This window comes from Podarcis vaucheri (assembly GCF_965113315.1).
Source record: "Podarcis vaucheri genome assembly, chromosome: 11".
NCBI lineage: Eukaryota > Metazoa > Chordata > Lepidosauria > Squamata > Lacertidae > Podarcis > Podarcis vaucheri.
In genome coordinates this window covers 17,267,029-17,289,354 of record NC_138749.1, presented here as the reverse complement: position 1 = coordinate 17,289,354, position 22,326 = coordinate 17,267,029, and the positions used below count along the sequence as shown (strand labels likewise).

General features: G+C 44.6%; 1 protein-coding gene across 1 annotated transcript in view; it reads left to right on the top strand.

Annotated features, from left to right (window-relative positions):
* The window catches only part of ADAMTS12 (ADAM metallopeptidase with thrombospondin type 1 motif 12), a 113,106-nt gene extending 92,347 nt beyond the window's left edge, over positions 1–20,759 (top strand). Inside the window, exons 15-23 of the mRNA XM_082241760.1 lie at positions 451–695; positions 1,639–1,780; positions 3,134–3,260; positions 8,885–9,095; positions 10,518–11,624; positions 13,025–13,177; positions 14,935–15,108; positions 17,211–17,364; positions 20,440–20,759. Coding sequence (XP_082097886.1) covers positions 451–695; positions 1,639–1,780; positions 3,134–3,260; positions 8,885–9,095; positions 10,518–11,624; positions 13,025–13,177; positions 14,935–15,108; positions 17,211–17,364; positions 20,440–20,600 — 2,474 coding nt within the window. The 3' untranslated portion in view covers positions 20,601–20,759. The remainder of the gene's footprint in view (positions 1–450; positions 696–1,638; positions 1,781–3,133; positions 3,261–8,884; positions 9,096–10,517; positions 11,625–13,024; positions 13,178–14,934; positions 15,109–17,210; positions 17,365–20,439) is intronic.
* The last annotated feature ends 1,567 nt before the right edge of the window (positions 20,760–22,326 follow it).

The window sequence follows — 22,326 nt, the reverse complement described above, 5'->3', positions numbered from 1 at the left end:
AATTAATCAACTAAGACTTTTTTTAAAAAAAATCAAGTGATAGCAGGAAAATTAGACTCAGTTGTTTCAGAGGCCTTTTCAGACATAATTTGTTCAAAATATTAAACTTGACTAGGCAAGATAAGAAGTACCCAATTATGCCGCAAACCTCTAGCTGCGTACCTGGAAATCAGACCTACCAAATTCAATAGGACATGTTTGATTAATGTGCTGCTATGGAATGTTCACATCAGATTTGTCCAAGGGCAGTAATGTGGAATTAAACCATAATTCGTTAAGTGTGCTGCTAATTGTGGCTCTGTGAGGGATAAACAATAATTCCCAGGATTTGGGGTGAAAACTTGCAATGCGTGTTAAATGTGTTCTAACTGTAAGGCATAGATGTGACCTAGGCACAGTGCATTAATATTCTGTTGTTAAAACTGGTGAATGTTGCTTCTCCCCCCATAGGGTATGTTGATATTGGCCTAATTCCAAAAGGCGCAAGGAACATCAAGGTGCTGGAAGTGGCAGAAGCAGGGAATTTCCTTGCGCTACGGAGTGAGGACCCGGGAAAGTATTACCTAAATGGAGGGTTTATTATCCAATGGAATGGAGACTACAAAGTGGCAGGAACGATATTTCAATATGGGAGAAAAGGCGACTTGGAAAACCTGACTGCCGCTGGACCCACAAATGAATCGTTGTGGCTACAGGTGGGGGAACGTGTCATATGTGCAAGTGGCTTTGGGAAATTGCTGGGAGGTTTGGACTGGGCAGCTTTTATGAATCTGTGCCCTCTAAACATTTTTGGACCCCTGTTCTCCTCAGCCCCAGCCAACAGGGGTCAGGGAAGGAGGAGAAATTCTAAGACTTGATTTCCAGACCCTTGATCATCTTGCCCTCCTCTGCACACACTCCAGCTTGCCAACATCCTTCTTAAATTGTGGTGCCCAGAATTGGACACACTACTCCACATGTTGTCTGGTCAAGGCAGAATAGAGCGGTACTGTTACTTCCCTTGATCTGGGCACTAGACTTCTTTCTGTTGATGCAGCCTAGAATATCATTATCTTTTCTTGCTAGGACTCCTCTTCTCCAAGGTCTTTCCCATGCAGTCTCAGATGGCATATGCATTCAACCACCCTCTGCTTTGCCTGTTTCATTTCTCCATGAGTTCTAGGAGACCAGGGGGAAAGGGAGCTGGTCACAGCAGGAGGGGGAGACACCCTGGTTTCTTCTCCACTCTGCCTCTTGGCCATCCTCCCCTTAGCCTCTGGAGTCAGCGTCTGAACTGCTCTCGGCCACAGTCTCTTCCTGTTCATTAAAGCCTGCCTCCTCACCTGCTGCCATCACCTCCTCTCAGTCTGTTCTTTCTCCCTCTGACCACTCATTGTCACTCCACCACCAACCCCCTGGCTCAGAGCCTTCTTCCCTCTTCCCCGAAGGCTTCCCTTGGGGTTTCTGTGGCTGGTACCTCCCGTCACTCCTCTGCATCCAGCCAGTCCATGGCCAAAAATGATGCCTTCTTCCATCCCTAGTCAGGTATGATGGAAGATGCATTCTAGCAACACCTGGAAGGTGCTTTAGAACATACCTAAGCTTTCTTGCTTTCTCGGAACCGTTTTGTGACCAAAATTGACAGTTGTTTCTTCTCAGCTCCTTTTTCAGGAAAATAACCCTGGAGTGAAATATGAGTATACTGTCCGTAAAGGCTGGAGCTCTGAGAATGATGTGGAGGAGCCAGAATATTTTTGGCGATATGGAAGCTGGACAAGTTGCAGCGTGACTTGTGGGAGAGGTAAGCAACATTAGTGCTATCGTTCTCCCCTCTCTGCTAGCTGCTTTGGCACTAATTATCTTAACAGCATGTTCATCAAGGAACAAATGGGTTCCTCAGAAGCTGGCAAACTGAGTTTTATTAACGCTTACTTTGAGCCATGTGCCCTGGGACATGCTGAATTTTTCAGCTTTCAAATTCCAGAAAAAAAGAGGGGTGCTAACTAGTTGTCACATGACTTAGGAATTCAAAAGGCATCTTGGTTAAATTAATATACCTAATTTAGTTTGGCTTGGTAAGTAAAATGTATATAAAATTGCAGAGAAATCATTAAAAATAATTACCACGTACTTGTATTTATCCATCCATCCATCCATCCATTCATTTAGCATTGCCTAACATTTTCAAAGGGTAAAATTAAAATTATTTGATTTTCCAAAAGCTGTTTATGTGCCTCTTCATCAAACCAAGCCAAATGTTGTCTGGCGGCAAAAATTGGAGATTTGAATTCCTCACACCCCAAACCATATTTTTAAGACCTTTCCAGATGTTGGACTACAGTTCCCATCATCCCTGACCATTACTCATGCGTGCTGATTGTAGTTGAAATCCAACAACATCTGGAGTACCATCAGTTCCCCACCCCTGTGACAGATAGAAGTGAGCACTGCATTAGAGTTGACATCTTCTTTTTTTATTGACAGAGGCTCTGTGCAGGATGGAACAAAATTCTACCAGGACAGCTTTTCCTGACATGGTGCTTTAGAAAGCTCCCCCTGTTGAATTTATGTCTGTTGTGTAGTTGTTAAAAATGCAGAGACTTTGGGAAGAAGGAAAAATGACACCCTGAACCTAAGATTTTCAGGCTTCTGTAGGCTATGTAGCAAGTGTCCAAATTTGTCAAAATGTTCTGGGGGGGGGGGGCAGGCTGTGGATGCAGCCATCATTCAGGCCTGCAATTCCTGAGCTGTTCAGTTCCATTTTATTGATGTACCACTTCACCCCCACTTCCTAGTCATTTCATAAGGATAATTGCTTAACTGCCCTAAAGGAAATCGCTTAATGTCATGTTAGGTTGCACAGCTGATTAAGACAAGTTGTGGTTTTCTGCTCTCAGATAAATTAACGAATAAATGATTAGCTGCTTGCCTGCTTCATGAGTACACTGAAAATTGGGTATTGCTCGGTGTTTTTGAGGGTCATGGAACTGATCAGAGAACAGCCCGAGGCTGCTGGAGATGCTGTGGTCGCATCCTGCATTGTAGATCCCGCAGTGAGCAAAGGGGCGAGACTGGATGACCAGCAACCCAGCTCTTCTCTTCGAAGCCAGGCATTGCCTCTGAATGCAGCACGTGTCTCCTTCCTTTCTCGTAGGTTTCCAACAGCAGACGGCCCACTGTGTGAGAAAAGGGAGAGGTGTGGTGAAAAACCTGTTTTGTGATCTCGAAACGCAGCCCAGTGGGAAACAAAAGAAATGCATGGAAAGGGACTGTCCACCAAGGTAGGGTGTGGGTGTGGGTGTAATTTAGGGGAATATACTCATGTGTAATGATGGCAACAAACAGCAGTCTGTCAGAAGAAACAACATTGTGATAGGTAGACAGATGATAGAAGAAAGAACACATTTTAAAAAGAACTAATAAAACAGCTTCAGAAATGAATGACATTAAACTGATAGCATAGTGAATAAGAGAACAATGCGTCAACCAGCATCCTCTGTCCCAATTTAATTTCAGCAACATGCCTGCTAGGTAGACAGTCCTTTAAGGCAGGGATGGAAGAACATATGGCTCTCCAGAGACTGGGCTCCATCATTCCTGACCATTGGCCATACTAGCTTGTGGGGTGATGGAAGTTGGAGCCCAACGATGCCTGGATGCTCACAGGTCCCCGCCTCTGCTGTAAAGCAAACCACCATCTCTAACCCCCCTTTCCGTTTCTGCAACGCAGCCTGCCTTAAGAAGCAGCTGTCAGTGAACACTCAGAAAAGACACCATTTAAGTGCTTGGTATTACCCACCTTCTGTCACAATTCCCCAGGTGTTTACAAGGAAACACCTGTTGACTTACACCTGACCTATCTCACTAGTCTGGACAGGAGAGGTATTGTCAGCCAGCTGAGAGGTTAACAGGTTGTGTTTGGGAAAGCTGTGATGTGTTTTTTAACATTTGATTGATTGGGAGCTGCCTAGAGTGGCTGGGGAAACTCAGCCAGGTGGGCGGGGTATAAATAAATTATTATTATTATTATTATTATTATTATTATTATTATTATTTCACTGAGGAGAGAAGCATCTACGGTCCCCTTTCCCTTAGGAAACACAGTAAGGGGGGAAAAGGTCTTTCAGTGCACAGTGATGGGCAGTTTTGACAACACTGGTCACTCGACAAACCCTCTCCGCCTGCTCTGTTATTTACAGCATGTTTGAACATTGAAGGGTCTGATTGGCAAAGCGAGTCATGCGTCAGGTTTCCATTTTGGTGTGCATCTTGATAGCAATAATATCTAAAGATTCCAGAGAAGATATGGCATATGTGAGTTTACGAAAAGGCCAACTCCTGAGACGCATGGCAGCTGTTTTAAATTCTTGACTGATGTGATGAACCTACCTAAATGTGGGCCATATTAGAAAGGGACACTAAATATGTGGTTTGCTGTTGCCTTTTACTTTTTAATTGCCCATAGGAGGTATGGGGGGGACGGACTTTAATTGGGACAATGGTGCATGGGGATTTTAAAAACAACAACACTTTCCTCCTTCCCCTGCTGTGGTCTTGATGAAAATCACACCTCCATCACTACTTTTAGGCTCAGTGTGCTATCAGCCTCAGCTGCAACCAAAATGAACACTTTCCTCCTGGAGCTCAGAGGAGAGTTCCATGAGTGGGTGCGAATGAGAATTCCGCTCCTTGCCCCCTGCTATTAGCAATTATGAAATAAAAGCTGCAAGAGCAAAGACGCATTTAGCATCATTTCACAAACGCCACTGAATTTCAATGGTCAGTGAATATAGGATTGCTAGATGAAATCTATTGGTTTGGGGATCACCCAAGAAATCAACATTTAACCATGCTAGCAGGTGGCATTGGGATGCGGGTGGTGCTGTGGGTTAAACCACAGAGCCTAGGACTTGCCGATCAGAAGGTCAGCGGCTCGAATCCCTGCGACGGGGTGAGCTCCTGTTACTCGGTCCCTGCTCCTGCCAACCTAGCAGTTCGAAAGCATGTCAAAGTGCAAGTAGATAAATAGGTACCACTCTGGCGGGAAGGTAAATGGTGTTTCCGTGTGCTGCTCTGGTTTGCTAGAAGCGGCTTAGTCATGCTGGCCACATGACCCGGAAGCTGTACGCCGGCTCCCTCGGCCAATAAAGCGAGGTGAGCACCGCAACCCCAGAGTCGGTCACGACTGGACCTAATGGTCAGGGGTCCCTTTACCTTTATCTTTTAGCAGGTGGCATGTTTTGAACTTTGGCATAATGTTGAGCCCAGAAGTGGCTTCTTTAGCTGAGAACATTCCTCCTAACTAACCTTGCTTTGCATATGTCAGCAATTGATTTTATGACATATGCCGCTGATTTTCCAGTTGAAACACTGATAATCAGTTAGGGAAATGGGCACTTTTCATGCCTCCTTAGTAGCTGTGCATACCAGTGTGACCAGAAGAGAAATGACCGCTGGAAGGAGTGTAGAGAGAAAAAACTCACTGCTGCATCAGCACCAGCAAAACCAGACACCTTCATCTCCCCCAGCTGCAATAAAACATGTCTCTCCTGTACTGGTCTCTACAGCAGATGCTGTAACTCTCCAATGGCTTGACTTTACCCTCAGTGGCACACCCTTCCATCTTCTCCATCGATGCTGACAATAATAGGCAGTAACACCTCAGCAGGGCGACGTCTTTGATACCCCATATAAATATTTTTGTAAAGTATCTGACCCACACAATGCAATGATTCCTCAGGTCTAATTACTGGGGAGCCAGCTGACAGCATAATCCGATCTGATAACTAATGGCCTCTCTTAATATTTGAGCGTAAGCCAGAGGCTCAGAGGAATTTTGTGGTTAGATTAAAAAGAGTGCTAGAGTCACCAAGGAAACTGCATGTTTGCTCAGAAGTAAGCCCCACTAAATTAAATCAGATTCATTCCAAAGTCTCAGCCCACTGGATCTTTTGACCCTCAATTTTCAGTGAATGGGGCTTGTGTGGCAACGCAGTTCCCTTTCACTGGCTCCATTTGGGATGTGAAGTATAACATTTGTGGGCCCATGGGGGGATGCACAGGCAGCAAATGAATCCCAGGAGAGATGTGTTGGGTTCAAATTAGGTCACAGCCATATGGATTACAGACAAAATACCGGTAGGTTTGGCGTAGGCATTGGACATGTATCCCACAATCAACCAACCTACCTGCTGGTTGATAGACAGTTGTGGTTCACCATAGGCATCCCCCCATGGAACAAGCCACTTCCAGCAGACTCCAGTGGCAGGGGGTGCTGTAGCCCTTCAGCCCCCAAGCTGGACATGAAGCATCACTTCCCAATATACCTTAAGGGGATACCCCTATGGAACAGGCAGTGAGCTTTCCCACCATCTATCCCCACTAAGAAAGTAATGTAATTATATACATACTATTCACAGACTAAAAATCCCCCAACAATAGCAAATACTGCTGCTATTATTATTATTATTATTATTATTATTATTATTATTACTACTACTACTACTACACAGAGCCTAGGGCTTGCCGATCAGAAGGTCGGCGGTTTGAATCCCCACAACGGGGTGAGCTCCCGTTGCTCAGTCCCTGCTCCTGCCAACCTAGCAGTTTGAAAGCACATCAAAGTGCAAGTAGATAAATAGGTGGGAAGGTAAACGGCGTTTCCGTGCGCTGCTCTGGTTCGCCAGAAGCGGCTTAGTCATGCTGGCCACATGACCCGGAAGCTGTCTGCGGACAAACACCAGCTCCCTTGGCCTATAGAGCGAGATGAGCGCCGCAACCCCAGAGTCATCCGCGACTGGACCTAATGGTCCGGGGTACCTTTACCTTTACTACTACTGCTACTACTATTAATCTGATTTCCTTTCCAGATCTGTGATGAACACAGAAATTGTGGTAATTTCCACTCCTGTTTCCATTTCTAATGGCATTCTCCAGTGTCCCTAATTGCTTGGCAGAAAACATAATCTAAGACCCCTCTGTCCCTTTTGATCAATTTATTAAGAAACTACTTCTTCCTCTTTGCTGTGCATTGATATTTAGCAATGTCGTGGGCTGGAGAGATCAATATGCAATTTCCCAAAGGTGTTTGCTTTTGAACAAATAAGTGAAAATCTAAGATTTCAGGCGAAGGTCAGTACCGTCACTGTTTTCCAGCAATGCTACTCCTATCCTCTGGTCATGTAATTGGCAACGGCAGATGCGCAGTCAGTGGGGATTAAAGGGCTTACCAGCTCCAGGTTAATATATGGGGAGGATTATGTAGGCTTCCTAGAAAATGTCAAAGGTGTAGACTACAGTAATTAAACAAGTATGCAAAGGACCACGTTTTGTTTCCCATCGCCAGCTGTCCATCATTCAGAAATTGTTTGTCCAAGTGAGAGAGAGAGTTTGTTAATACGTAAGTTTCTAAACATTGGTTTTCTTTTGTCTGAAGGTTTTTTTGAAAATAGAAGCACAGAAAAGATAACTGGGCACCTGCTCCCAATTAATCAGACACCAGCTCCTCTTCAAAGCAGCTCTTCTGTCATATAGGACGAGGACTGTAGCCTGACTCGCAAACTGATGTAGTGCTGAAGTCTTGCACTAGCAAATTGGTGCAAACACACACACTGGGTTGTGCTTTGCATGCCATTTTCAGAATGTGTTAGAGGAGGCATACAACCTCCATTCTGAATAGCAACCATCCATGCAGAAGTAATCATGGGAGTTTGTTTGACACATAACGGAGGGGAGGGGAGTTCCAAAGGGTAGATGCCACTATGCTAAAGGCCCGTTTCCTAAATTGCATATCACATACTTCCTGTTGCGATGGTATCTACAGGAGGCCCTCTCTTGCAGATCTGCAGCGATCAGATGCATGTATAATGGTTGCAATGACCTTCTAATGTTGGTTCTTGGGTTGTTTATAGGAAATATTTCTGTACCACCACATTGTGTAACATCAAGGTGGTGTACAACTATTAAGCATACAGCATCCTTAAAAACAATTCAGGTCATCATTAAAGTGGCTGGCTAATTAATTGAAACAGCTGCAAAGGCTTGTCGGCATAAGAAGTTCTTCTAGAGAGGCCCCAAAGTCAAAAGTAGTGATGCCTATACAGGAAGAGTGTTCCATATCATGGGACCTGTGATGCTAAACGCCTGACTTCTAATGGAGGCCAGCTGGCCGCTGTAACTCTCTGTAATTAGATCTTTGCTCCCAGCTCTAAAATGGGTATAATAAGGGTCTGTTTCCAGGTGTGGTTATTGTGAGTGTGCACACGATAAAGGTAAAGCTAAAGGGACCCCTGACCATTAGGTAAAGTCGTGGCCAATTCTGGGGTTGCAGTGCTCATCTCACTTTATTGGCCAAGGGAGCCGGCGTACAGCTTCCGGGTCATGTGGCCAGCATGACTAAGCCACTTCTGGCGAACCAGAGCAGTGCACGGAAACGCCGTTTACCTTCCCGCCGGAGTGGTACCTATTTATCTACTTGCACTTTGACGTGCTTTTGAACTGCTAGGTTGGCAGGAGCAGGGACCGAGCAACAGGAGCTCACCCTGTCGCGGGGATTTGAACCGCTGACCTTCTGATCGGCAAGCCCTAGGCTCTGTGGTTTAACCCACAGCGCCAACGTCACAAATAAAATATGCTATGTGCAATAATGAAATCCAGGCAACTCATGTTTTAGGTGCGACCGATATGTGCGCAATTGTGATCCTGCACAAATTGGGGTTGCCTGTACTTTTGCTGAGCTGATATGCAGATTCCCATAACCCAGAGGAGGAAAAATTGCAAGCCTGGAACGTAACATTTAAGCGATATACTCTTCTCAAAGTTTCCTTTGTACTACTAACATTCATTCTCTGGTTTAGCATGCATGCCCTTTTTGATGTTCCCCAATTCTTTTTGTTTTGCTCTGAAGATGGTGGGCAGGAGAATGGCAGAAGTGTTCAACCTCCTGTGGCCCAACAGGAGAAAAGAAACGGACCGTCCTTTGCATCCAGACAGTGGGATTAGATGAGCAAGCTTTGCCTGTTGAGAAGTGCAAACATCTGCTGAAACCAAAGACTTACCTTTCATGTAACAGAGATGTCCTGTGCCCATCAGACTGGACAGTAAGCAACTGGACTGAGGTACGTTCACAACACACTGTAGTTGTATGCGTTACATGCTCAGACCTCGGTCTTTTCTTAAAGAGTTCAGAGCAGCATACATATCCCAGTGATGCCTCATTCTTGGCACAGCTTCAGCAAAAGGAATGCATCGTGTGCCTTCCAGACCATTCTCATGGCCTATGAAAAGACCTATTTGTCTGTTTCCCTTGAACAGTGGTATGAACGAACAAGCCACAAAGTCTTCCATTAACCATTGTTTCCCATTTTCTCTAAACCAGGAAACTGTGGTTACCCTTTCTGGAACAATCCAAGATATTACACCATGTTTTGAAGCTGATTTGATATCTTTGTTTGTTCCAAAGCAGATAGCTCCAATTTCCCAGTTTGGAGGAAATGGGGAAACTGCTGTTAAACCAGCCAGGTTGGGGGGGGTGAGTAAAAGGCTTGATCATTATCTTGACTCATTAAGATGAGATGTACCGTATTTTTCGCTCTATAACACGCACCCGACCATAACACACACGTAGTTTTTAGAGGAGGAAAATCCGTAGGCATGCCACCCATAGGCATTCCCTCCATAACACGCACAGACATTTCCCCTTACTTTCTAGGAGGAAAAAAGTGAGTGTTATGGTGCAAAAAATATGGTAACTTTCCGAATGAACTCACAGAAAGTCTTGACAGTCGTGGTTAATGGAAAACTTTCTGTTGCCTCCTGCCCTATAGAATAAATAAATAAATAAGTAAGTAAAATTAAAACTCTATGGTTATAAGAACCGTTTACTTCCCCTTGACTGTGGAATCTCAGATTTTGTAGGCTCCCATCATTACAAAATCTTGGTTTGATTTTGCTGTGGTTTGTTACTAGCAAGTGCATAGCAGGTGTGTTGCTTCTGCCCTCAGTACCTTCAAGCTGTTTTCTCCCGCCCTCCTGCAAAGAATTAAACTGAAGGTTGAGATTGGATTTGTGTACCAAAATTCCTCTGTTGCCCATTTTGTATGCCCCATCAACTCCCTCTGCTTTCTGTATAAATGAAAACGTGGCGCTACTGTTAATTGAATTAAACATGGGTTTGGTTTCAGCTAATTTTGTTGATGAAGCATAAAGCCTGTATGAATTACTGTACTCTGCTTTCAACAGAGTCCCAGTTGTCTGTGGGGCAGGTTTGCATATGAAGCGACAGTTTGTGTCTGCTTCAATCCCAGGCATCTTAAGTTCCTTCATTCTTCTTGCCACACAAAAAGTCTCTTCGGTTGTTACTCTCTCTAAAGGTCAAGCATAGTCTTCTTTCTCAAAGGGTTGTAGACACAAGACCAAATACAGCCACTGAACTGCTTACGGGTGTCAGGACCGGCTGGGTCTGTGCAAGTATGCATGTATGCAAGTGTACAAGGTGAGATTTGGGTGAGATATCTGAAGAAATGTTATTTATTTTGCAGTGCACAGTGACCTGTGGTGGAGGTATACGGACTCGTAACATCACCTGTACCAAGAACAATGGAGAACCATGTGATATTTCAAAGAGACCCCATTCTAAAGCTCTGTGCGGCCTCCAGCAGTGTCCATACTCCAGAAGATTGCTGATACCTAATTTCAAACTGCATGGTGGAAAGATAATCAGGAGAACTGGAACAGATCCCAGAAAAGGCCCTGGGGTCAACTGGCCAACTACCAAACCAAGCCCAATAATCCTTACCACAACAAAAGGACTTGAGCCCAGAAATGTTACTTTGATGCCTACATCCTTAAGCTTTGCAAACTCTTCCCACAAAGAAAACTTGGGTGTAAAAACATTACAAAGTAATTCCAGTGCATCAGACATTCCTAAAAATTATTCCTACGTATTTAGTGAAGGCAGCTTGCTGCAAAATAGTACTTTCAGGCCTGTTACAAATAATTCAGATGTTTTGAATTCTACAAATGTGGAGAACGTATCCCCCATAAAACCATACAATTATTCAGACATTGACTTTATAAACAGGGACTCCTTTACCACTAATCCCAAGTCGTCGGCTGTAACCCCCAGGTATTTAATGGAAGAATCTAGTACAGTGTTTAACGGTACAGATGGAGATACAAAAAATAAATCCCAGAGCAAATGGCCAATGAAAAGTTCTCCTACTACCATCACTGATGGTAATACATCAAGCAACTTGCCGACAGATTATCACACAGACAGTTTTAGACACATTTCTGTTACTCCGGTAGAAGAGGTAGGAATTTCCATGACAACGATAGGTCTCGGAGGCCTTATTGTTCAAATAAATACACCTGAAAATACTACAGCAGATCCTGTCACAGTACAACCAGCGGTGTTAAATGATACTTCAACAGACAAGTCTGCAAACAAAACGAAACCAACATCATCTGTGGATGAGGCATCTACTTATGCCACAGAAGGTCCATTTCTGCAGGATACTGACATGCCAAAGACCTGGGATGAAGCTTCCAAGAGAATTTTGTTGAATGACTCTGAGTCAGAACATCCAATGGAGTCCAGGAACTCACCCGATGATGCCACCTGGTTGGTGGGGAACTGGAGTGAGGTGAGTCTTGAGATTTCATCCTGTTGACTATAGTCACTTCACTGCCACCTTTATTATTATTTCAGCTGCATTCCTAATGAAAGCAATTATCTATGCACAGTGTCTATAAACCAGCCTTTAAAGGCAGAGGGCCTTCTCGGTGGTGGCACCTGCCCTGTGGAACGCCGTCCCATCAGATGTCAAGGAAATAAACAACTATCTGACTTTTAGAAGACATCTGAAGGCAGCCCTGTTTAGGGAAATTTTTGATGTTTGGTGTTTTATTGTATTTTTAATATTTTGTTGGAAGCCACCCAGAGTGGCTGGGGAAACCCAGCCAGATGGGTGGGGTATAAATAATAAATTATTACTATTACTATTACTATTACTGTCGTCATCATCATCATTTGGGCTTCTGCAGGCCCATTTTATCATTCATTCAAGGTGTGGTTGAACTGATAGAAACGTGAGGAGGCCGTGGTTTCATACAGTAGCAATTAAATCCCGAGGCATAAATGAGTTGCTCTGCTTCAGGTGTGGGGAACCCTTTGCCCTTCTGCTGTTGCTGAACTACAACTCCCATGATCCCTAGCCACTGGCCATGCTTGATGGGAGCTGTGATCGCTCACCTGAAATTTTTCTCATATTGACTGTTTTGCACCAGCCAGCCAATTCTTTGGCTGCCAGCTTTTAGCTATGTATTTTGTTTTGTGGTATGTGCCATAAGCAGCTGGGGAGTGCGATGAAATGAGCTTCTTTTCCCATTTACTCTCTGCTTTCCTGGGCTCCAGATGAAGTGCTAGATTTAGTTACAGGTAGGTAGCTGTGTTGGTCTGCTCTAAAGGTAAAGGTAAAGGGACCCCTGACCGTTAGGTCCAGTCGTGACCGACTCTTGGGTTGCAGCGCTCATCTTGCTTTATTGGTCGAGGGAGCCGGCGTACAGCTTCCGGGTCATGTGGCCAGCATGACTAAGCCACTTCTGGCAAACCAGAGCAGCGCATGGAAACGCCGTTTACCTTCCCGCCGCAGTGGTACCTATTTATCTACTTGCACTTTGACGTGCTTTCGAACTTCTAGGTTGGCAGGGACCGAGCAACGGGAGCTCACCCCATCGCGGGGATTCGAACCGCTGACCTTCTGATCAGCAAGTCCTAGGCTCCGTGGTTTAACCCACAGCGCCACCCATGTCCCTGGTCTGCTCTAGTCGAAACAAAATTTTAAAAACCCTTCCAGTAGCACCTTAGAGACCAACTAAGTTTGTTATTGGTATGATCACACAAAAGCTCATACCAATAACAAGCTTAGTTGGTCTCTAAGGTGCTACTGGAAGGATTTTTTTTATCTTGCTAGAGTTGCATCTTAGCAATGCGATTAAAAACATCAAGTCTCAAAAGCCCTTTATTTCTGTTTTGTTTTTGCAGTGCTCCACCACGTGTGGTGTGGGGGCTTTTTGGAGAGTGGTGGAATGCAATACCAAGAATGAATCCGATTGCCGGCACGTGAGAAAGCCTGATCCGGCGAGGAGGTGTTACGTCCGCCCGTGTGCCCAGTGGAAAGCAGAGGACTGGAGCAAAGTAATGGGGCTTTGGAAACAAGTCTTTCTAGTTTCCAGGGTCTTTGAAAATTATTATGATGTTAGCTAATCTGGCTTTTAGAACTGGAAGGGGCTTCAAGGTGGGAAACTCTCATTCAGAGAACCAAAAACCAGCAAGTAATTTTGTGCAAATCCATATTGCAGCCTTGCTTTATCCCAGACAAATCCCAGCTTTTGGGGGCCAACGTGACTGATGCTTATATCATTAAGGAAGAAAGTGGAAAGGGAGGCTTAATCAAAAAAAGATTGCAGGTCAGGATCATGAATCAAATTACACATCTAATTTTGATACAGATGCTTTTCTGTAACAGCAGCCCCTATCATACCAATTATTTTTAAATGGACTCACTTTCTTATGAGCCAATTTTTTTATAAAAAAAACAATTTTCTTGATTATTCAAATTGCAGCTGTTTTTCTCATCATAAAACATTGCTTATTATTATTATTCCAGGAAGCTGGTCAAAGGCACTATCTGATTATGACAAGCCAGGAATATTAAGTGTGGAAACTTAGGTAGTCTACTTTCTGAGGCAGGATCAGTGTTGTTGAAAGAACTGAAAAGTTTCCCTTCCTTGGTCCTTGATCTAAGTTTTGGGCCCAGTATCATATTTTCCTTTTTCAGTCTCACAGAGGTGGGGGCTGGATAAAAATCCAATGGGAAGAGAGATATTGCCCAGAACATTTTTTTAGAGGAAGTTGCCTTTCATATGAAATAATAAAACAATGAACAGGGTGGTGATACAATGACTACTGCAGTCGTAGTCTATTGCGTCTGCAATTGTTTAAGATAAAACCTATTGGGGGAAGAAACTACCGTATTTTTCTGTGTATAAGACTATGTTTTTCCTCATTTTTTTAAAGTTTGAAATTGAGGGTCGTCTTATACACGGCATATTTAAAATATTTATTTCTTAATTTTGGGCTCAAAAAATAGAGGTCATTCTATACATGGGGGCATTTTATAGACAAAAAATACGGTACTTTTGCTGTTTTTATGGACGTTTATTGTTTTATTTTAGGGATGTTTATTATCACCAGTGCAGGTAGATAAATAGGTGCTGCTGCGGCGGGAAGGTAAACAACGTTTCCATGCGCTCTGGTTTCCGTCACGGTGTCCCATTGTTCCAGAGGCAGTTTAGTCATGCTGGCCACATAACCCGGAAAGCTGTCTGTGGACAAACGCCGGCTCCCTCAGCCTGAAAGCGACATGAGCACCACAACCCCATAGTCATCTTTGACCAGACTTAATGGTCCAGGGGCCCTTTATCTTTTACATTACTCCTGATAGTGTGGGAAACCCATTGCATATTCCCTTGTAGCTTACAGTAGAAGAGCAATGGCTGGATATTCCTAGAAGCTGCCTGTCCGGCAGCAGCCTGCGAGAAGGTAACTGGCCCAAGTTCACTTGGGTAACTTCATGCAACTTCATGCCAATTGGGGATTTTTAATATTTCTCATGGGAAGGGCTGCACTGCTTACCTGGCTTCCTGACACTGCCTGTTATTGAGATGTGCCCACCATTGTGCCAGCACTGTGCTGCCCTCTCTGCTACTTCACCCTGTCGGTAAGCAGCAGCAACCCCAACATTGGGAAACCAGGAAAGCAGAACAATTGCTACTGGATTTGGACCTAGGTTTCCCTGCACTTCCTCCATCACACTAGGCCTGTAGAGCAGATCCCTGCCAGGGCTCTCTGACACTGCAGAGACCATCTCCTTCTTGTTCGTCTTTCTGCAGTGCTCCTCCAGCTGCGGAGGCGGTTTCAAGACCCGCAGTGTCCTTTGCCTCGATATTCGTAGCAACAGAACCCTGAGGCCGTTTCACTGCCAGTTTGCAGGACGCAAGCCACAGTTAAACATCAGCTGTAACACAGAGCCCTGCTTCGAGTGGCGGGTGGAGCCCTGGAAGGAGGTAAGTTGCCTCTACGGCAAGCTATTGGGCTGAGTTATTAACTGCTAATTAGGGCCACCACCTTGCCGACAAAGGTCCATATAGTTAAAGCTATGGTTTTCCCAGTAGTGATGTATGGAAGTGAGAGCTGGACCATCAAGAAGGCTGATTCCCGAACAATTGATGCTTTTGAATTATGGTGCTGGAGGAGACTCTTGAGAGTCCCATGGACTGCAAGAAGATCAAAGCTATCCATTCTGAAGGAAATCAGCCCTGAGTGCTCACTGGAAGGACAGATCGTGAAGCTGAGGCTCCAATACTTTGGCCACCTCATGAGAAGAGAAGACTCCCTGGAAAAGACTCTGATGTTGGGAAAGATTAAGGGCACAAGGAGAAGGGGACGACAGAGGACGAGATGGTTGGATAATGTTCGCGAAGCTACCAGCATGAGTTTGACCAAACTGCAGGAGGCAGTGGAAGACAGGAGTGCCTGGCGTGCTCTGGTCCAGGGGGTCACGAAGAGTCGGACACGACTAAACAACTAAACAACAATAACAAGGGCCACCACTGTGACGTGCCGCAACATTATGCGCATTTAATCTCAGCAGAAGGTGCACAGCTTTCGCTGAATAGCTCTTCAGTTCCTCTTGGGGCGGCCAGCTCATTTTTTACCTATAGCTGCCTGAGCCACAGTTTGAGTTTTCCAGAGCTGCCACCCCCAACAGCTCAACAACCCATCAACCCCAGGCCTGCGTGGCACCAGTGGTATTGCCACCAACCTTTTAAAACCACCACGCTTATATAAGAGACAAGAGAGATGAAAAGAGCCCACTAGATTTGGAAGGCTGGCTGGATGAAAAAGGGCCTGTACTGTTTGAAAAGAGAAATTTAGCATGCACAACTTCATACCCCAACACTGAGAAAGAAATGATCATGACAGTGAATGGGGCATGATGGATCGTTTTGCCCCTCCCCTGCAAGCTTGCTCCCCCCCCTCCCCAAATGAAGAAGGTGCCTTCCTTCCTCCACATCCAATGCAGAAATGCAGACAACTGGCCTCTTAGCAGGCCAGTAATTTCTTTTTGCATGCCAGTATTTTTTTGTAGGCAACTTAAACTGATGGAATATTCGCAGTTTGCGGATCTGATGTGTAGAACAAGAGAACAAGAAGAACATTAATTTAAAGCAGATTGGAATATGTTTATTGAATATATGGTGGGAAATTGTGTACACTTGAAAACACTGGCAGCATTAAGATAAATTCAACAGTATAAATAAGTTTTGATGGAAGTAATAATGGATTACTGAATGGTTTAGATTATATAAAAGCTGCAGGAATTTATGCTGTGTAAAATGAACCACAGAAAGAGAAGAAGGGAGGTCATTAATATTTTAAGGTTGTATAACTGCCACTGGGCCCCATTTGATAGATGATATTTTTGTCTTAAAACAGTATATCTGTAAAACTCATCTTCCTCACCTTTCAATTGGTCCAGAGTCAAAACACTTGCTCCCATCCAGTTTTTCCATATTACCATCCTTTAAGTAATTTTTAATACAGTATAGGATTTCCCTACAAGGTGAATTTGGCATGCGAGTATGGGTCAAATTTATTTTTATTAGACAATATCTTCCTAACTGACTTGGTTGTTTCTAGAGTCACCTGAGATTTCAAGTATTTTGATCCTAGTATTGTCCAGCCCACCAAAGCTGCTGTATAGGCATATTCTAAGGTGCCCACATCAGAAAATTATTACCCACAGTGAGTTTCCAGTATTTAATACATGACAGTAAATAAGCATAATGATATAGTTCCAAGTTTGGAATTCTGAAACCGCCATTTTAAATTTGTAACTGCATTCTCAGCAAGGATATTCTCAGTGTTGTTGAGCGCCAAAGGCATTTCCTAAGCAGGGAGTTTATCTTTTGGAAATATGATCCTGATATAAAAACTGGAAGTCCTCTCTGTAAGATGTGTTCTTAAAGATGTACACTGCCCGGGGATCTTTTGATAAATATAAATTGAACAAATAAAATAATAATGGTACATTTATTGTTTGCAACCTCCCCTGGGACCTCATGGTAAATTAACAACCACCACAGTAATGCAAAATGTCTTCCAGTGTTCTGTTTCATGCGGAGGAGGCATTCAGCAAAGAGTGGTGAAGTGTGTCAACGTGGAAGACAGCACCGCTCATGCCCAGAGCCTCTGTGAGCAGAAGTCCAAGCCTGTGGGTTCTCGGAAATGCAACCTGCGAGAATGCGTTGGTAGCAGAGGTGGGTGTCTCTCAACAGCAACAAATACAAAGGAGCCGCCTTCCACACAACCAGCTGCTGCTTCAATTGCTCAGTCCCTGTTTAGCTGACAAATTTCTCGAGGGCTGCATCTTAAGACCTGGGTCAACACCACTGAACAATAGCTAGGTGCACGTCGACCGTATATCGGTTTCAATTCCCAAGAGAGGTTCAGCAGGGCGCAGAAGGGCTGTCCCCTTGTCTCCAGACCAAAACTGATTTGAAATTTAAATGCCTGCCATTGCTCTATTGTGGCACTGACACAGGTCTTAGGGTCATGCTACAGACTAATGAGGAATAATAATTAGAACTGTGGAATGATGGTGTTCTTACTGAAAACGGGGGGTGGGGGGACACAGAAATCACGTTTTACTGTAACTTCAAAGATGTTCCTGAATCTGGCTATTAAGGGGCTCGTGATTAGACTAGCAAGCATGATCATCACAGTTCATGAACCAAAGCAGGATTCTTCAGATGCATGGTTTTCTGGATAAAAAAAAATGCAGGCGTGAATCAGGTATTCATCGGCACATTTGACTGGGTGGAAATGTTATCTGTCTGCAGCCCAATGCTTTTAGTGGATGCATGCATAACATGACTGTGCATCTTCTATCCACCATCTGATACAACTAGTCAGACAGGAATGCAAGTCTTCCAGGAGAAGCGTGCCTTAGCTGAGTGGCAGAATACACGATCTTTATGCGGAAGGTCCTTAGTTCAAACCCTGTTTTCTTCCGGTGGGGCTGAGAAAAACTCCTGGCTGAAACCCTGGAGTTTAGACCAGGGTTTCCCAAACTGAGGTCCCCGGCTGTTGTTGGACTACAACTCCCATCATCCCTAGCTAGCAGGACCAGTGGTCTGGGATGATGGGAATTGTAGTCCAAAAACAGCTGGAGAACCTAGTTTGAAAAACCCTGGTTTGGGTAAGGCTAGAGGTAGAGGTCAGCTTAGTGAGAGGCAACTTCCTAGAGTTGGATCAGGGCAAACATGCAGAAGGGAAGAAGTCAAGAAAAACTCTGCAATGACTTTCTGGAATATATTGCTCATTTTTGTATAGGCATATGGTATGCATGAATGCTCAGATAATGCTGATATATGCTCCATACTTATTGTATTTTTAGATATGTGGGATATACGTAAGTCCATATGTTGATCTCCCTCATTTTTCTACATCTGATGACTAAGGCTCTTGCTTCTTTTTCCTTATGCAATGCCTTACCAAAGTAAACTCTACAAAAAGAAGCACACTTGGTTTTATGGCACACATAATTGTGTCACAATTCTGTGGGGGGTGGGGTGCTTCGTCCCCCCCCCATAGAACACATGTGCAAATTGGTAAAACACCACACAAAAAGAATGTTGATGCTGTCATTCATACAGTCGCATCAAGATTACCTTTTTGCATTGTTCTAGCAAAGCACACAGGTGCCTAAGTAGCACAGAGAGAGGATGCACACACAATGCAGAAGCTGAAAAGCTGCAGCAACCTTCAGTTCCAGTTCTGGTAGATGATTGCAGAAATTATCCTAGTGCAGGCTTCCTCAAACTCGGCCCTCCAGATGTTTTTGAGACTACAATTCCCATCATCCCTGACTACTGATCCTGCTAGCTAGGGATCATGGGAGTTGTAGGCCAAAAACATCTGGAGGGCCAAGTTTGAGGAAGCCTGTGGTTAAACCAGAATTCAGGGAGGCTGGCAGAGCGAACCACAGAACCAAGGAGGAAATGGTATGTGAGAAATCATCTCATCCATAGTAAAAAATAAAAGATATGAAGGATGTTGAATTCTTCCACCATTGCACTATTTCATGTTTATTTCTTGTGTGGACTCTATGAACTTGACTATGTGAACATATGAAGCTGTCTTATACTCAGGGCTTAGTCACCCTTACCTTTCAGCCGCTTTTCCCAGGCACAATCCATGCTTTGAAGTTCAATGTCTGAGCATCCTTCCCCCCGTCCCCTCCAGAGCTTCCCCCACAAAAACCCACTCTTTAAAGCTGAATTGGAGCAAACAGCAATCCACTGAATTGACCTGAATTGACGTTCTTTCTGATTGAGCGGTAAAGAGCAGGTTGCCATAGGGAAAGCTCAGGGGCACACACACAGACACACACACACAGAGAGAGAGAGCGCTTGGACACGGAGCTTTGAAGTACAAACCTATGCCTGGAAAGAGAGGGGGAAAGGTGAGCTGAGGATTGGACTTAGGACATTCTGTGTGCAAAACTGTACAAAACAGATGCTCTACCACTGAGCTCTGGTCCATGGGGTCACGAAGAGGTGGACACGACTAAACGACTAAACAACAACCACTGAGCTACAGCCCCGACCCACCCAATCACTATAGTCAGTGACTAAAACTTTGGTCAGGGCAGGGATGGAGAGCCTGCAGCTCTCCAAAGAATGTTGGATGACAGATCCCTTCATCCCTAACTGTTGCCATGCTAGCTAGAGCTGATGGGAGTCTGGCAACGTCTAGAGAGGTTTGCAGGGTGGCAACATGAGAACGGTCCTTCTCTGCAGTGGCTCCCCGTCTGTGGAATGATCTCCCCAGGGAAGTTCGCCTGGAACCTTCATTATACACCTTTAGGTGCCAGACAAAACATTCCTCTTTAATCAGGCCTTTGGTTGATCCAATTTACATCCTACGCCCTTTTAAAATGTGTGTTATTTGGGGTGAGGGGTTGTATTGGGTTGCTATTTTTCTTTTTATTAAGTATTTTGTGGTTTTATATCTTGATTTTATTCTGTGAACTGCCCTGAGACCCCTGTGTATAGGGCGGTATATAAATTCAATAAAAAATAAAAATAACAGAGTGCCACAAGTTCACCACCAGTGCTTTCAGTAATTAACAGCACGCTTAGGCTGCAACCCTAAGCACACTTCCTAGGATGAGAAACCCCAGTGAAAGCAAGCAAGCATATGGTTATGCTGTCAATTTATTTCCTTCTGCCTCTCTCTGATGTCCTATGATGTTATCCTAACTCTGTAGGCACCAAAAGCTACTGCTGTTTCCTTTTACGAATGTGTGTGGGTGTGTTTCTTCACTACAGGTTTGCCTTGCGGCAAGGACAGACTATCGGCGAATTTCTGCGAGAAAGTGAGGGATCTTGGGAAATGTTCCATGCCTTCAGTGAGGAATCAGTGCTGCGCCACTTGCAAGATACCTGGGGATGCTAATGCAACAGGACCTCGAAAAGCGACCCATGCTTGAAACTGCATGGCTGAGAACTAGGACTGCTAAATCAGAATGTGAAACAGAAGAACGTGATCCAACAGGGTGTAGGGAAGCTGTAGCATCCCAGAGGCCGCTAGGCGCCTGCCCCAGCCAGCATGGCCAAAGGTCAGGACTGATGGGCCAAAGCCTAGTGGGGTGGAGCTGCAATGCTAGCTTCCCAGCAGTGGTGGCGCTGTGGCTTACCAAGTGGGAGAGGGACATGGCAGCAAAGAGGGCAGGGCTGTGCAGGCACCAGGATGCTAGCACTGTAACTCTGCCCCAGCAGATGAGCCACAACTGCCTGAAGGGTCACAGCCTCCCCACTCCTGCTAGAGAGCTACACTGCCACTCCCGCCATGGAGCTATAATGCAGTGGATTTGAACCGTCTCCAAATCCAAAGATCTCCTGAACCCTTTGTCCTGATTTGCAACTTCGGGTTCCCTTATTGTACTGTCTGTTCTGCTTTTCATCTTCACTGTTTATTTCCCTTTTCCAGCCTCCTTCCCTCTGTTTTTCCCACCTCTCTTTAAAAACACACACCAAAAAATGCTTTTGGCGCTATGATGGAAATGGCCCAAGATGCTAAAGAGTTGTCATCATAATCTTGCTCACAGTTCAACTATGAACTCAGTTATTTGACATAAATTGCCACCTTGTTAATTCTGGAGTTCCATGTGGGGAGATTAAGCCTCAAAGGGAAGTTTGGCAAATAAAGGCATCAAAACAAAACTACCTTACCTGGAGATCATTGGAAATCCTGTCCAGGGTGAGGTTTGTCATGTTCTTGTTACCTGTACAGCAGCTTAATCGACACATATACCTCTAAGGGACTTGAGCAATTTTTGTTTTGGTCTTTAAATATGGTGCTATTATACCACCACGGTGCTAAAACTTGCATGGTGCCTAAAAACTTCTGTAGAATGGGCTGACCGATGTATTTCTAAATCTACCCCTGCTCTGGAAATTATCCTTTGGGCAAGGCGTTGCTGTGCAATGCCTGCCATATTGCTTTTTGGAGAGTTACGTGATGTATTTTTCTAAAGCGGCTTCAGTTTGTAAAGTACAGAATGTTTTATAACCCCTCGTGAGAATAAAAAGTATATCTGCTTCTCTGATGCTGGAAAGAGCTGTAATTGGGTTTCTGCATGAAAGGGCATCTGTGTGCGTGAGACCGAGGTTAGATGTGCTCAAACAAGATGCAGATAGATGGCCACTTCGAATGGCACCGTCACGAGAACGCATGGATGCCAGCCGGTGGAGTTGAGCTCTTGTGCATTCCTGCGTTGAGAAGACCCGGTTCCCTAAAGCTATCTAGTAAGGTGGTACACAAATCTGTATAATAATATTTCACATTTATGTAGTGTCCTGTCCTCCAGGAATCGAGTGGCAGCTAGTGAGGCTTTCCCCATTCATTTTTAGCAAGAGAAAACTTTGGTACCCTAGCACCTCAAGGCACTTTGGACAATGCACATAGCTAAGCTTTGGTTCTTTGCTGCACAATGCAAGGTTTTCTACTACCTTGACTGCCAAGCTGTGCTCTAATTTTAGGAAAGTTGAACTGACCTTGACCTTGTGCCTCTCTGTCTGTCTCAGCCCTAAATACCAAAGGGGCTGAGGGAGGGGGCGTTCTCTCAGGAGCTCTCTCAGCCTTACCAATTGCTGTCCCTTCTGCTGCCTGTGTGGATCAAGAGGATGCACCTCTGAGAATTGCCCTTCCCCCTG